The sequence below is a fragment of the Eptatretus burgeri genome, chromosome 6 (assembly GCF_056783735.1).
Source record: "Eptatretus burgeri isolate ZD-2024b chromosome 6, Ebu_testis_v1, whole genome shotgun sequence".
Taxonomy (NCBI): domain Eukaryota; kingdom Metazoa; phylum Chordata; class Myxini; order Myxiniformes; family Myxinidae; genus Eptatretus; species Eptatretus burgeri.
In genome coordinates, this window is record NC_140966.1 from 6,184,396 (window position 1) to 6,201,767 (window position 17,372).

General features: G+C 44.2%; 1 protein-coding gene and 1 pseudogene across 2 annotated transcripts; one reads left to right on the plus strand and one right to left on the minus strand.

The window, feature by feature from the left end:
- Positions 1 to 789: 789 nt before the first annotated feature.
- Positions 790 to 17,312, minus strand: MRPL58 (mitochondrial ribosomal protein L58). 2 transcript variants are annotated; one of them, XM_085883850.1, is made up of 6 exons: positions 16,997 to 17,312; positions 16,669 to 16,705; positions 14,930 to 14,989; positions 12,755 to 12,837; positions 2,430 to 2,599; positions 790 to 1,433 (listed from the first exon to the last, which is right to left on the minus strand). In XM_085883850.1, the coding sequence occupies exons 1-6, from the start codon at positions 17,072 to 17,074 to the stop codon at positions 1,295 to 1,297; spliced, it is 567 nt and encodes a 188-aa protein (XP_085739976.1). In that variant the 5' UTR covers positions 17,075 to 17,312; the 3' UTR covers positions 790 to 1,294. The 2 variants fall into 2 exon arrangements, with proteins under 2 accessions (XP_085739976.1, XP_085739977.1); XM_085883851.1 differs by lacking the exon at positions 790 to 1,433 and adding an exon at positions 2,076 to 2,345.
- Positions 6,261 to 7,589, plus strand: LOC147024182 (uncharacterized; annotated as a pseudogene).
- Positions 17,313 to 17,372: the final 60 nt, after the last annotated feature.

Genomic DNA, 17,372 nt, shown 5'->3' on the forward strand with positions numbered 1-17,372 from the left:
GATGTTGGGTGGACGAGTAGTACCCCCACCATTGTCCATCACCCAAACCCCCCCCTCTACCCCATCGTCCATCACCCACAACCTCCCCCCCACATCGTCCATCAGCCACAACCACCCCATCACCCACAAAAATCCCCCCCCCAGCACTACTCACAACCCCCCTGCCCCCATCACCCACACAAAAAGGTCCCCCCCCCCATCACCTACAACCTCCTCCTCCCTGCATCATCCCCCCACCCCCACCCCACTCATCCATCCATCTCACTCATCCACCCAACCTCTTCCATCAAACTCACTCATTCTGCAAACCTCCATTAAACTCATTCATCCAAACAACCTCACTCATCCAACAAACTCACTCATGTGAGTATATTAAAAGTGTTTGATATCAAATTTGTGACTTTTGTCTTTATTTTATCGGGCCGGTAGAAATTCTGCAGGGCCGGTAACTTTTTCTAGTCACCGGCCCTGCTGGCCGGTGGATAAAAATGTTAATTTGCACCCCTGCTACTCTTGACAGCCAAATGTGGATGATTCTGTGTCACTTAACAGCACCGCCGTCTCAGGGGTTCCAACGTCGGCCAGTTCGGCACAGGTCTCGGATCACGCACCTCAGATCGCAATACCAACGTACACCTGAGCCTTACCAGTTGGGGAAATAGACCCCGGCTGCAGACTAGGTTTGTCAGAGACCGAGCGAAGTCTGCCAGTCCGTAACCATTTTGGGTTTTATATACAAATCGAGCGGATTGTTCCACCACACGGCACAAATATATTCAAGGCGGCAACTTTTGTATAACTCAGCCAGATTTATTTGGGACACATCGGGGAACACAACACAAGCAAAACATTCACGACAATGTGATAATTAATCTATAACCCTCTCTTAACTAGGGAGCTACGGATACGGGTTTCAAAGGGAGCCCTAGCAAAGTAAGCCTTAGGCCTGGACAACATGCAGACAAGATGCAGACAACATGAAGACAAGACACAGAGTACTTGGTAGTGCCTCATGGATTAGAGGAAAGTGGGAGAGGCACGAATGCGGCTCGTGAAAAGCCGATGGCGTCGGATTCGAGCACCCAGCTCGAGCATGCAGCGTGGCAAAATGGCGCTCGTACTCCTTTTGTCGGCACCGCTCACGCACCAGCCTCGGCGCGTCCAGTAAGGTCGACGGCACAGGAGCTAAAGATCCGGTGTGTTCCAGCTGGTTTCTCACAAGGTCCAGTATGCGAATCCAGGCCAAGGAGGAACAGCTTGCCAAGCCACTCCTCATGAAGCTGATCCCAGACTCTCAAAGCAGCCAGTTCCTTTCGCCTTTTGGGGCGGGCCTTACGGACCGCCTCCGGGGACCCGTGATTGGTCCATCGCTCGAGATTGCAGCATTCCTCTGCCAATGGGTCGCCGGCACATCTTCACTGACTGTCAGGGCGCTGGGTCGGGCACGTTAGAATGGGGGAAGAAAAAAAGTAGGCACCTCTCGGTACACCACCACTGTACGAACACTGGACAGCCTGCTACACCTCCCGACACACATGCAACGTCCGATTACCAAACAACCTGGCTAAACATGCATTTAAGGGGGGATCTGGGCTAATCCTATATTTAATAACCACTAAGGGCCATTTCCGCAACAATAAATCGTAATATTGTAATGTTAAAAAAAAGGATGTTTTTTTTTTGGCCTACAAGCCAACTCATAGACAAGAAAGATTTGCAAGATATAGGGCCTATTAGCCTACTCCTTGGCCGATCAGAGAACCCACAAGTCCCCGGTGGGCCCTAGGCCAATGGCCTATTGGAAAATCCGGCCCTGCTGATCGTGTATACTTACCACTGGAAGCAATACTTTTGTCTTGCATTTTCAATGCAAGAAATCAAACAGAAAAAGAATAATTATAAATACACATGTAAATGTGGGGAGGTTGTGAATCTTTCAGGTAGGGACTAGTGAGAGCATTGCATTATTACAATGGACATCCCCTATAAAGTATCGGTTCCATTGAGCATTTCTAATGGTTGTGAAACACATGTAATTGCGCAAATGGCTACCAGTTTCCCGAAACAAGAGGTAATTAATGTTCAAGGAAGATTTATTTTTAGTTAAAAATACAATAGGGACTTGAAAGACTTTCAAATATAAACAACAAAATAAGCAAGTTGATCAGGATCCTGAATTGAAAGACTTTAGAAATAGACTCAGCACCCTCCCTCCCAAATAACAATAAAAAAATTTCCTTCCAGGAGACAGTAAGACCGTTCAATCAAGATTTTCTTGGCGATCCTGCTTAATGCTCGAGCGAATGCGCTTCTGCCGGAGGCGCTCCCTTTGTATGGCCTCGACCCTGCACAGCACAACGGAACAATATAATGCACCAAATGATGTCGAGCACCGCTTGCGAACGGGGACTGCACAAAGCTTATCTCACCGTAGTCTGCGTTGCTCAGAATTAAGCTTGTGAGGTTCCTCTGGCTGGCACGATGCGGCTTCAATAATGTCCCGAAGCTTCTGTAAGCAGTTTGCCTTGTTTTGCAACTGGTAACGGCTCCTCTCGTCTCTTATGATGAGTTCGCCGGCAAGTGTTATCCTTGCATGGTACTGCAGCACAACAACAGCCCATTGTAAAGCAACAAATCTTCTCACATTCAATTTATTTAGCTTCATTATTGCTCGAACAATTTATTGAACTTTGAAGAAATGCGAGTTCAGAATTATTTTTAAACACAACTTTCTGAGAATTCTGTTTTATACATTCCTCTTATTTGTTGAATGACCAAGACACTTTCTCAAATAGTTTTGACACCTACAGTTGTGCAAAAATTTGGGTTATTCCAATGATATTCATATTTTAGGGTAAATTCATCAACTTAATAGTGATAACAGTTATACATGTTTATTATTGTATTTTAACAGCCTTTATAAATGCACTTGAAACCAACTACTTAAATAAATAACAATAACTGTAATTTTATACTACCAGTCAATAATTTGAAGCCTGGTGTTGGCTTCGTGGTTTGGGTGGCTGGTTCAGGATCTCAGAGTCCTGAATTCAAGCCCCAGTTTTGTCCATTGAATTAACACCAGGTGGGGTTGACTCAGCCTGTCATCCTTCCAAGGTCAGTGAAATGAGTACCAGTGTACTGGTAATAGGGACACTGCATCAGCGGCACAGCCGCATCCCTAGCCAATGATGCAACCAGCAGCCATAAGGCTGCACTCGAAAGAGAGACTGTATTGGAAGTGCTTTGGATCATTATCTTGTTGGAAAAAATGAATCCTCTTCAATCCCATTCTTCCCTCCAGGTCTTCAACACAGCTGTTCACCACCATCTCAGATCATCCCCAATCCAAAACCATGATTTTTTCTACCCTCGTTAATTGCCTCCTCCTCCCCCACCACCTCTTGTTTGTTGGTATCCCATTGATTTCAACAAGTTTTCCTGCACCAAAAGTTAAGACAACACCAAACAATCAGACTCCCTCATGTTTAACAGTAAGTTGCAAACATTGCATGTCATTGGCATATGAACCAGAATCTCGAAGATCCAAAAGTTTCAAACTTCAATTCATCAAACCAGAGTACTGAATCTATTGTTCAAGTCACCCAATCTTGGTGTTGCCTTGAAAATTTCAGTCTTTTCACCTTATTCTGTGGTTGCAGCAGTGGTTTCTTTGCTGCAATTCTGCAATGGAGACCTGCTTTAATCAGCCTGTTTCTCAATGCTGAAAGAGATGTTAACATTCAAGCCTGGTCTTATTTCATTTGTCAGCTGCTGACTTGATTGCCTTCTTTCCCATAAACTGAGAAACTTCAAGTGCTTGTCTTGCCTTGGGGAGGTTCTTCTGGGTCTTGTCTCATCCCGAGCCACTCTTTCAAGAGTTGTAAAGTCTACCTCAAACAATCATAGACGATCTTAAGTTTTTCTTCCATTTTCTTCAGTGAGCCTTTATTCTCACAGAGTTGGGATCTTCACATACTGTTCTGTTGAAAGTTGCTTTCTTGGTGTCATTCTGAACCAACTGAGATTCTCAAGTAAGAGAACCAATATCACATATTCACGAATTTGCAACTTTTATTTTACCACCAAGACCTTGACATTCGCATGGATACGTTCCAGGAAAACCTCACGAATGTTGGGGCATTGTTTCAATGGGAAATAGGTTCCAAGGATTTGCCGACCCATGAATAAAATCCACGAGTGTTTTGTTATTGTTACAATGGAGACAAGGGGGATAACATTATCGGTTCACAGAGGAAAGTTTTTAAAGTTTGAAATGTTTTCCACCATGAATGCACAATTAGTTTCATAAGTTCAATTCCAAAACAAGCCAGAACAAGCCAGCATGTCACAAATTATATCGACCGTGAATATGTGGAACCCACAAATGGTGGGGTCCAGGTGTAATTTGCATGACTGCAACTGGTGTTGATTATTTAATAATTTATTATTATTTACTGTACAAAAATCCACAAACTGTTTCCTGCATATTTTTTCTAATAAATGGATATTACTAGTCCATGATAACATAATATGTAGAGCAAAAATAAAACTTTTTCAATTTCCTTATTTATTTTATATACTTATCGTGGGGTGGCTTCGGCCTAAGTCACATTTGCTCTACGGCGAGGATACGGCGGCCGTGTGCGGTAAATTGACAAACGTGCGGAGGCCGCAGAGTTTCTGCAGTGGCCTCAGGGTGGCCCTACGCCATTTGGCTATATTTTACAGATCGTAAGGTCGCCGTGGAATTATAACTTTTTTCATTTCTACGTTCGCCGTAGAAATTCGACAAGCCAAAAAAAAAAAACTGGTTAAAAAAAAAAAAATTAACCCATTCGTTACCGTCTGTCTGGCCACACGTTCGCCTTAGGGCCCCTGCGGGCGCCTTGAGGCTACCTTGTGTCTGCCTTGAAAATTCTATGGCCGCCACAGGGCCCCCCTTAAGGTCACCGTGCGACATCAAATCAAAGACCGTACGGCAACCCCACGTTTTCGGTCTCCACAATTTCTAAGACCTAGGCCTAAGTCACATTTGCTCTACGGCGAGGATAGGGTGGCCGTACGCCCTCTGAATTGACAGAAACGTGCGGCGGCCGCAGAGTTTCTACGGTGGCCTCAGGGTGGCATTACGCCGTTTGGCTATATTTTACAGGCCGTAAGGTCGCCGTGGAATTATAACTTTTTTTTCATTTCTACGTTCGCCGTAGCAATTCGACAAGCCCAAAAAAAAAAAAAATTAACCCATTCGTTACCGTCCGTCTAGCCGCACGTTCGCCTTAGGGCCCCCTGCGGTTGTCTTGCGGTCGCCTTGCGGGCACCTTGCGTCTGCCTTGAAAATTCTATGCCCGCCGCAGGAACGCCCTAAGGTCACCGTGCGACATCAAATCAAAGACCGTACGGCACCCCCACGTTTTCGGTCTCCACAATTTATAAATACGCCGTGCGGCTACCTGAAAAATAAAAATATATGTGACTGCTACATTGTGTGACCGTGGAAATACTGCGGCCGCCGTATAATTTCTAGCGGCCGTAGATTTTGGAGACCCCACGACCGCCGTGGCAAATGTGACTTCGGCCTCAGCTCCAAAAAACAGGTCGATTGTGCGCTTTCCCTTAAAAGCATGAAACTTGGCACATGGTTAGAGTAACACCATACAATGATTTTTAGTCCAGGGGCCACCGGAAATTGCACCCAGTATGGCGGCCATCTTGGATTTCAAAATGGCCACCACTGTGGACCTGTTTTGTTAAATATCTCCTAAACTAGCAGAGAGACAGTTGAAACGCCTATAACTACATTTTAGTGGTCAAAGAATGCAATGGTGACATTAAATGTTTGAAAATTGTGGCTGCTATTTTGAAATCCAACATGGCCACCATTGACAAGCTATTTTGCTCAATATCTCATGAAATAGTAAAGATATTAATACAGTTTTAATGCCTATACCCACATTTTAGGGCTCTAGGAATCCAACGGTGGCATAAAATATTTGAAAATTGTGGCTGCCATCTTGAAATCCCACCATCCACAGCTATTTTGCTCTAAAGGTCGATGCTCACATTCCAGAGACAAATAAATTTTTGATGCTTTAAAATATTGATCAAACTATGAAACTGGTAGTAGTTATGCATCTACTCATTTCAGGGACATCATCCATTGTTATGGTGACTGCACAAGTGATCAACCCTACATAGGCCCGTTCATCTGCAACTGGAGATGGCAAAGCGCATCAAACTTGTGGATCCATCTCAGCCAGATGGTGAAATGGGTCGAGTTACTCAGTGGGAAACTCTGCATTCTTTGTCAACAGAACACCACTGAAAAGGTTCAGTTTCCCAGTCAACGAAAAGGTGAACAAGGTGAAGCAACACTCGCAGGGTACAAAACATTGGCTGATAATCTCCTCGAGTTTAATAACCTCGGTCTGCTGCCTAGAACGATAAACATTGACACATTGGACGAAGGTCATGGTATCGAAGCAGCTTTCATTGCTCATAATGCACGTTGGCATAGGTCGTGCAGGCTTACGTACAACAATACAAAACTGGAACGTGCAAAGAAGCGTTCTAAAGATATACCGGCTGATGATGCAGGTGAAGGTACATCTGGTGTTTCTAAGCGCACTCGGTCAAGTTCTACATCATCAATTTCTCAAGATCTCTGCTTTTTCTGTGGGTGGTCATCTGGAAAAAGAGAAGCTTCATGAGGTTTCTACTTTCAAAACAGACAAACGTGTTCGAGAGTGTGCTGCACTTCTCAAAGACGATGACTTGCTGAGACATCTCAGTGGCGGAGATATGGTTGCTCTTGAAGCAAAATACCATGCAAAGTGCTTAGCCTCTCTATTATCATGCATCCATGGTCCAAACGGAGCAAGAAGGCACCGAGAATCTCGATAACATGCTCTGTAGCATAGCATTTGCAGAACTTGTAACATATATTGAGGAAACCCGTTTGGAAGATGCCACCATTGCTCCTGTATTTAAGCTCACTGATCTATCAAACCTGTATTCCTCCAGGCTAGACCAACTGGGAATCAAGCAGGAAAGCCACATACAATCTACAAGGCTCAAGCAGCGAATTCTTGCCAATTTTCCTGACATGAGCAACTAAAAAGGGCAGAGATATTTTGCTAATGTTTGATGAGGACATTAGACATGCCTTAGCAAAGTTGTGTCAACAGGACAGTGACAGTAATGCAGTGCACCTTGCAAGGGTGGCTCAGATAGTCCGTGGACATCTGTTTGATAAATCCAAGCCATTTGATGGTTCATTTAGTGCAACATGTCAGGAGGAATCTGTGCCTAGTTCACTTATATTAGTCAACATGATACTGGAGGGTCCCAGCATTAAGGGCCAGGCGTACCAACCTTCTAACCCAGCTGCACTAAGCTTGGCACAGCTTCTTAAGTTCAATGCAATCAAGCATGCCCGAAAGCAAAAGGACAAACCCACTAATTTGAGACACAGTCTGGAACGGGAAACCCCACTGGCAATTTATATTTGGGTTGAAACTACATGCAGAAACCGGGAAGAGAGTATTGGTGGAGAAGCTCTCCCAGCTTGGTATCAGCATCACATATGATAGTTATTCAGATTTCTGCTGATATGGGAAATAGTGTGTGCCAACTCTACAGATTGGAACAGGTTGTATGTCCACCAAACCTGAAGCAGAACTTGTTTACTACATCCGCTGTTGACAATATCGATGTCAACCCGAGTTCTATAACAGCTAAAGACTCTTTCCATGGAACCGGCATCTCATTATTCCAGCACCCAAGACAACCTGATGACGGCAGTGATCGTGGTCGAATCATTCTTGGTGGTGCAGCTGGCATGAAGAAACTCGATGCTTTGCCAAATTACTACACCAATGTACCACTTCTTAAGGCAAGCGTAAAGAGGTCACCAGTTCCAGAAATATGCCTTAAGTCTCTGGCCCGGGAGAAGACGTCCGGTGACGATAGATGGCTCGAGCATGTAAGAGAGCACATAGAAAACAAGACTACAACCTCTTGTGCTGATAATATTTCTTGGGCAGCTTACCATGCTCACAACCTGTCTCAATCAGCTCATCCAATGTCCGTAACAGCTCTACTACCACTGTTTCACGAGAGTGCTCACACTGTGGCCATGATAAAACTCTCAATGGATGTCATTCTGAGTGCTGTGCAGCATATAAATCCTGGGCAAACTCCTGTCATCGCCTTTGATCAGCCATTATTCACAATTGCAAAAGAAATTCAGTGGAAATGGCCCGAGAAATATGGAGGATAAATTTGTTATTCTGTTTGGAGGGTTGCACATTGAACTGGCTGCACTGAAGACAGCAGGTGACTGGTTAGCAGGAAGTGGCTGGGCATAAGCCTTGGTACAAGCTGACATGGCTTCAGCCGGAACAGCAGATTCCTTCCTGCGAACTGCGCATGTTGCACGCACATCAGGTTACAGCTGCAGCATTACGCATACGATGACTATGCAAGAGCAGCTGACAAGGATCAACAGTTATCATTCAAGGAATGGTGTCAAAGAAGAACCAAAGAATGTCCACAATTCCAGTACTGGAGTCTTGCATTGGCATTAGAAGTTTGCATCCTGACCTTGATATGTACTTAGATGCTCTCTGGGAGCTTCTCCCGTGGTTCTTTACTCTTGACCACACGCACTATGCAAGATGGATCCCAGTCCACTTGCGAGATATACTAGGCCTTCATAGGACACACCATGAAGTGTTGGAAGAATTCCGAGCTCGCATGTTCACAGTGCAAAAGACTAAGCACATATTTTCCTCCATTGCCACGAACCAGGCACATGAGCAGAATAATGCATGCATCAAGGGAGATGGAGGAGCTGTTGGTCTGATGGACAATCCCAATGCTCTGCAAAGATGGATGGTTGCTGGCCCAGAGGTTGCAAGAGTGATTGGTGAGTTTGAGATGGCAAAGCTCAAACGTTGCATCACGACCAAACTGAAAGCATACAGAAGTCCTTCGACAAAGATGTTAGATCACTTGTGTCAGTTATCGAGGAGCTTGGTAATCCATTTCTTGAATAAACCACTGACATTGTGGTCCTCGACACAAAAGTCATCGCAAGCTCATCAGTTATTCACAGTGTGCAAAATGTGCAGAAGGTGGGGGAGGAGGCTTTGGAATCATTTGTGCAAGAAAGGCTCATCAAGTGTAAAAAGCCTCTCAATGATGTCCTATCCCACAAGTTGCCATTATTTGGCAGCTCATCAGGAAAAGCCCAGCCTAAAGACAAACAGAAGGTAGCCTCATTAAAGAGCGATGTGCAATTGTTTTCCCACCTTTACATTGCTTGTCAGACACGTGAGGGAAACCTTGATAGATTTTTTCCGTCATGAAAATCAGCCTTTCCCTCCATCCCTGTCCCAGGCAGGGAAGCTTCAAACTGGAACAAAGAGTGATCTTTTGCAATGCTTTGGGGAAATTGCGCCGGCAAGTACACAGGCTCCAGAGGTTACATGCGTAATACTTCATGGGGCAGCGATTGTTCAATTACTAAAGCCTGGAACAGTGAAGACCTTTGGGGAATATGCCAAAGAGGTATTCATCCTATTTGTTTCTCTCCCAGTACAAATCTGCAACCCAACTTGAGCTGGTGTGGGACAGTTACCTGCCTGAAAGTCTGAAGAGCATGACCCGAGAAAAGCGTGACAGGGGAGTTCGTCGACGTGTGGGTACGTACCTCAGTTGCAGTTCCTGGACAATGGCAGAATTTTCTTCGTGTCGACCAAAACAAGACAGAAGTTTTCAGTTTCCTGTCCAATGAAATAATCAAGTCAGTTGAAGACCAGAGCAAAGAGTTAGTCGTCACATTGGAAACAGAGGTTCTTACTGCTCCACCACGTATGAATCTAGAATCACTTGCTCCATGCAGCCAAGAAGAGGCAGATGGCCGCATGTTCCTCCATGCAGCTGATGTGACACAGAGAGGGAATGAAAGGATCCTAATCCGAACCGTTGATACAGATGTTGTCGTACTTGCAGTTATGGCAACTCAGAGACTTTCTGTGAAGATATGGTTAGCCTTTGGAACAGGAAAGAGCTTGCGATTCCTCCCTGCACATGACATAGCCACTGCTCTCAGCCCTGAGAAGTCTAAGGCCCTCCCCATGTTTCATGCACTGACAGGATGTGACACTGTGTCAGCGTTTGCTGGGCGTGGTAAGCGAACTGCATGGGCTGTATGGGAGTCATTCCCAGAGCTCACAGATGCACTATCTGAAGTCAACCATGAACAAACAGATAAAACTGAGTCCTGTATGAGCATTATTGCAAGATTCGTCATTTTGATGTATGATCGCACAAGTACCTGTAGTGACATTAATACAGCACGAAAGAAACTGTTTGCAAAGAAAGGCAGACCTCTGGAATCAATTCCACCGACACACCATGCTCTGGTGCAGCATGTTAGGTGTGCAGTGTACCAAGGAGCATTATGCTGGGGCCAGGCATTACATGCACAGCCTGAGCTCCCATGTCCAAGTGAGTGGGGTTGGGAAAAAACATCCGACGGTCAGTTTAAACCGATTTGGACAACATGACCGGAAACCGCAAAGATCTGCAATTAACTTATCCGGTGTGGATGCACAAAAGGATGCACTGATCGCTGCAGGTGTAAGAAGTCTGCACTTCCATGCACGTCGCTTTGTTCTTGTGATGGGGAATGCAACAGAGACTAGAAAAGTCAAGCGACGGTAACTGTGGTTTTTTGCCAACTGCTTGTGACGTTTTCTTGATGGTTCATTCCTTCACATATTGTGCTAACTGATAGTTTATGTTCACCTTTGGATGGTGGCTATCTTGGATTATAAGATAGCTGCCACATATTCAATCTCACCATTGGATTCCTAGACCCCCTAAAACGTGGGTATAAGCGTTAAAACTGTATTGATATCTTTTGATATCTGATGTATTGATATCTCACTTTATTGATATCTGATGAGATATTGAGCAAAATAGCTTGTCAATGGTGGCCATCTTGGATTTCAAGATGGCAGCCACAATTTACAAACATTTTATGTCATCATTGGATTCCTAGACCCCTAAAATGTGGTATAGGCATTAAAACTGTATTGATATCTTTACTACTTAATGAGATATGGAGCAAAATAGTTTGTCAATGGTGGCCATCTTGGATTTCAAGATGGCAGCCACAATTTTCAAACATTTTATGTCACCATTGGCTTCCTAGAGCCATAAAATGTAGGTAAAGGTGGTTCAACTGTCTCGATATCTGTACTAGTTAAGGAGATATTTAACAAAACAGGTCCACACTGGCGGCCATTTTGAAATCCAAGATGGCCGCCATACGGGGTGCAATTTCCAGTGGCCCCTGGACTAAAAAAAAAAAAAATCTTTGTATTCTATTACTCGAACCATGTGCCAAGTTTTATGCCTTTAAGGGAAAGTGCACAATTGATCAGCTCAGCCACCCCACTATTAAAGGTAACTGTGATATTAAATTGCCTTTCACAGAAAATTGAATTCTTACCTCAAACACCAAAGGTGGGTGGAGGTTTGGTTTTAACGTCTGTCTGTCTGTCTGTCTGTCTGTCTGTGAACAGGATACCTCAAAAAAGTTGTGCATGGATTCAAACGAAATTTGATGGACAGGTTGGGTGTGTGATGAGGGTGAATCGATTAGATTTTGGTGAAGATCCGGATACTAGAATTCTCAAGTGATTCTTCACCATTGAGTGATCGGGCTGAAAGTGATACAAAAGCACGATATTGCAAAAAGTTATGGATAGGTTGGGTGTATGACAAGGACGAGTAGATGCGATTTTAGTGAAGATCCGAATCCGGATACGAGAATGTTTAAATTTTTTAAGTGATTCTTCACCATTGAGAGATAGTGCCAAAAAACGAGATACAAGCATGATATCTCCAAAAGTCGAGTTCAGATTCGGATGAATTGGGAAGGTGACAAGAACAAGCCGATTAGATTTTGCAGGTTCGGATCCAGATCTAGCCTATCAGTGTGATACAAAAAGTAAACTGTTCAACCTGGCAGAGGTATGTGCTCTGAGTGCCGTTCCAGTTATCTGCCTATATTACACACTTATAACTTCCCACAAATGTTTAATGGGGAATAGCACCACAAAAGTGAAAATAACACAAACTTTTGCACAGTACTGTACTGTATTTTTAACATCATCATCTGGTTTTACAATGTCTCCATGAGATTTTCGATTTAAACCCAGCTGCCATGTAATCTATTAATATGGCTTCTTAATTACCTGTGGGGAGGCAGGTGATCTGATGACCTGGACCTGCCTATCCCCCCCTCATGTTGTCTGTATGCGATTCTAATTCAAGATATGGTCGACTCCCGCCGCTTGGAGCAGCCGCGATTGTGAACGGAATGTAAATTCAAAACTGAAGGGCACAATCAAACTAGCCTAGCTGCTCAGAAGGCAACGATCAGGTCCGACGTTTCGACCATAGAGTGGTATTCATCTGGGATGGTGCAGGAGTGCTGGTAATTTAACAGGCAAAAGTGGAGGGTGCATCACACAGCTGCAATAAGCAGATGGTGAAGCAAATATTGCAATACAAAAAAAAAAGCAATCCCGTGTGCATCAAACCGAGCTCCATGAGCATTAGTGACAGACAATCGGACACATGATGGAAGTGGACTGACATAAGATTACACTGTTGGTTTACAAGTCCGATATCAAATTGTTCTGGTGAAGTGTGTCAAACTTAAAATGCACATTACCTGCTGCAAAATATTCTCCCTTACAGGTGTAGGAAGCCAGTCCGCAGACTCGACATGGAAGCGAATTTCAACCTTGGAATTAACTGGGGAACATGACCAGTTGAGCATTAGCAGACAGTCTGCAGCAGACACTTCAAGAGCAGTGTACTCAAAAGTTATGGTTAGCCGAGGTTGTAAAGGAAAACATTTAAAAATGGAAACAGAACTTCAACATCAGTTAACACTTTCATGGCCAAAGCAAACTGTCTAAGTTTTTTTGGTATACCTCGTATATACGATTGAGGCTCGTGGAAGAGCGAGAGCAGAACGGAAGGGAAGGGCACAAAATTGAAAGGGGGGGGGGAACACCAACAGCAGAGGAGAAGAGAGAGTGATATGAAGGGGAGGGGGAGAAGGAAACATTGGGGGTCAACAAGCTACACACAAGCTGAATGAAACACAGCAACAAGAGGACGGAGAAGGTGGGGATGAAACAGAAAAGGAACAAACCAACCGACAACTAACAAACAAAGAGGGGGAGACGGGTGGAAATCACAATAAAATGGAAAAGGAAAGTGCTTGGGAATGGGGTCATTTAGGATAGAAGACATCATGAGTATACGTTGGTGGAGGTGGGGGTGGGAGAGATGGCTCGTGGAGTGGTGAACATTGGGTCTTGAAGCCCTTGAGAGAAGAATGGGACTAAACAGAAAGGGGAAGTTGGTCTAACAGGCAAAAGAAAAGAACAACAAATGAGTGGAAGTGAGCGGTAAACCTGGATTTTGGAAATTTAACAAGAAAAGGGCTCCTGGCAGACCATGTCTGCCATGCAAAAACCTGGGAGGGGTAGAGCCAAGAGAGGGCAGAGGCTGCAAGACCAAAAGGGAGGCTGTAGAATACAGAGGCCACCAACCCATCTGTGATGCAAAAAGTAACAGGCCGAGACAGGGCATTACAGCAATTTTAAGAAACTTGCTTTCCACGGCATCAAGAAGGGCAAGGCACGGCACGAGGCTGGGAAGCTCGCACAAATGGGGAGAGCAGTACTCCATCAAACTGCGAATGAAGGCTTTGTAGGTTGTCAAAAGTTCAGATTGGTCAAGGAGAGATGTTGCACGGCAAAGGATGCCCAATCAGCGGTCTTGCTTACACTTTTCAAATATTTTTTTTGTTCACACCACCACAGCCAGAAGAAAATTCCTTACAAATTATATAATCTACATGTTTCGGATATGCCAGGAAAAACTTTTTTCTGAAAAAAAATTTATCCAATTCAGATCGTGCTTGCTGATGCCTTGTGATTTTAAATCGAGGCAAGTTATTGTGCCAAAGTGAAAGTCACTTTATTTCAATCACCAACAACCGGTGATCACCACACTGAACATTTCGGTTGGTTTTTGGATAATCAATCACTCTGCAGGTCTGCCTTCGTAGTTTATTTTAAGATCTAGAAACATCTGCTCCCTCCTGAAGGATAGTGGGGGGGGGGGGATACTCATATTTTGTGTCATGGCTAATCCCTACAGTCTTGAGCAGGAGTCAGTAAACCGTTTGGACTGTGCCACATGTAAGTGTCCCTTTTTTTGTTGTGCCCATGAGCTGAACCTGGGTACCTGAGCACATATTCAAAATTTGGTGGAGATTGGCAAAGTCGTGTTCCCCCACCCCTATGATTTGCAGACATGTACATACACGCACACACACACACACCTTTGCATAGTAGGATGGCACCTGCTTGCTTCCCAAATATAATTATGGGAGATCAGCATGACATTCTTCTCCAAGCCCTCTCTTCAATAAATCCCCATTAACCCCCCCACCCCCCTTACAGGGATGCTCAAGTTCTTCGATCACTTGTTAACCTGCCCAAATCCAGGCTGTGTTCTCATTTTAATTTTTGTGTCATAATTTCCTTATTTTCAAGAGTCACAAGGTCGGGTACCCAGGTACCTCTATCTCATGCCCCAAAAATATCTGGTTGAAAATACTTCTGAAAAAACAAACAAACAAAAAAAACGTTTTTTGCAAACCCGAAAGAACATGGAACAAGTCCGTTTTCAGTGCAACGCGATTGTACGTACAATCGTAAAAATCTGCCCACTTCGCACCGCCCCAACAAAGTTTAATGGACCATGGGGAGGAAGAGGGGTGAGGTTTGGAGTTGGAGTGACGGTGACCAGAAAAAAAGTCTCATACCTTTATTAACATTTTGCCCCCCAGGTCCACTGCTCTTGCAGCAACTGATTTTCAAACGGTCTGTAGAAACAAAATAGCTGTTATTGAACAACAAGAGAATGGATATATATATATATATATATATATATATATATATATATATATATATATATATATATATATATATATATATATATATATATATATATATATATATACACAGCTTTGGAAAGAGCCCAGCAGAGTTACATTCAACACATAAAAGAACCCTGAAGTTTACATATTTCTACAGTGATTGTGTTTAGTTGTTCACTATCTCATATCAGGGACTGGGAATTGCATTGTGATTGTCATTATATAACCTTCCCCATTGTTCTCTTCCCCATTCCCAAACTCTGTATTCGAATCTCCATTCTCAGGCTGCATTTCCAAACCACTTTTTACCAAATAATCGCCATTCTCACGTTCCAATTGTCATAATCCTCGCCGTTCCGGGATTCCACCGGGGGACTCAGCTCCGGTGGTGGCGGGGATAAGGAGACAAAGATGCAATGGCAGGGTCGATGAACTGGGCAAGGCAGATAAGGGAGATGAAGCAGCAGGCAGACAAAACAGGCAGAGGGTGTAGACAGGCAGACAGAATGACCTCAAAACTCTCCTCACTGTCCTTTTTCTACTCAGACTTTTTCCTCCCGCAGTCGTGTTCACCTCTGACTCGCACAAACCTCCCAGCCGCGTTCTCTGTTCTCCTCGGAGCTATTTTACAACTCCGACTTCTTCCGAACTCTCTTACACACCTCAACCGCCCAAACAGGCTCTACATGTAAAACTGTATATTTTATGTCTGCTCTCCCACAATTGCCTTGTGTTGGCTTAAAGATTATGGTGGCGGGCTTTGGATCCTCGGGTCCTGAGTTCAAATCCCACTCAGCTGCTGAATCAATACCAGGTGGGGTTAACTCGGCCTGCCATCCTTCCGAGGGTCGGCAAAATGAGTGCCAGCTTGCTGGTATCCTGCGTCGGAGTGGCATCCCGTCCAGGATTGTGCCCAATAGCCAAGGAGACTGCTTCGGCAGCACCAACGCTCTGCTTATTAGAATTATGCATCCAAGAGGAAATGACAGTAAGAGATGAGAAATCGTTTTCAAGATTATGCATCCAAGTTCTTCCAACACAGTCATAATCCCAGGATATCATCCTCCTATCTCAGACGATTGATGATTTTTTTTTATATTTTGTATGCATTGTCGAGGCTCGTATAAGAGCGAACACACAAAACATAAAACAAAGGGAGCAGGAGACAAAAGGGGTGAGAGAGGGAAGTACAAAACAGTGTGATAATTTGATGAGGGTGACAGATGATGATCATGATCACGATCAGGATGACAGATGATAATCAGGATGATGATCAGGATGACAGATGATAATCAGGATGATGATCAGGATGACAGATGATAATCAGGATGATGATCAGGATGACAGGTGATAATCAGGATGACAGATGATAATCAGGATGATGATCAGGATGACAGATGATAATCAGGATGATGATCAGGATGACAGATGATAATCAGGATGATGATCAGGATGACAGATGATAATCAGGATCAGGATGACAGATGATAATCAGGATCAGGATGACAGATGATAATCAGGATGACAGATGATAATCAGGATCAGGATGACAGATGATGATCAGGATGACAGATGGTGATCACAGGTGTAAAGTTCCAAGCCCAATGCAGGAACCCTGAACTCACCGATTGGAATGTACACCGGGGTTTCTTCTCTGCCGATCTGGAGGCAAAACAAATGAAATACAAAAGTTAAATGCGTCGTCAACATTAGTGTTGATCGAATTAGAGAACGTCAAAGCGTGACTTGCATGAGGGCTTCTCTGAAAAACCAACACTTAGGGATGAGATATCCACTTATCGTGACAATGGGGGAAGGTGAGAAACTGGGAAAAAAAAATTGACGAAATTATATTATATAGATAATCATGCGATTCCAAACTGGTTGTAATCCCAGGAATTATAGATCGATTAATCCATAAATTGCCTTCCTGAAGGCCCCTTGTAATGTTACCGTGAAGTTTCTCAGCGGCGTCGGGCCCAGCTGACGGATTAGAGGCCGAGCACCGACCAGGCACACTCTCCGTAACATCACCGACGATCTGAACTCCAGTGGTCCACGACCAGCGAACCGAACGCCGCCTGCTGCTGCTGCTGCTGCTGCTGCTGCTGCTGCAAATGAAGTAGGCCACAAGGTTCAGGTGCACAGGAAAACATTATTACTTGTTTAATTCTTACCGTCCTTTTCTTTTTGGTGGGGGGGTTGTTTTTTTAATATCGTGTATCCATTTACACGCCTTACTATAACAGTCGTAATAAAAATAATTATTTCAAGGACGAGACGAAGTGGTCTGTGACGTCATATCCGGGGAGTGGTCAAGCCTTGTTTT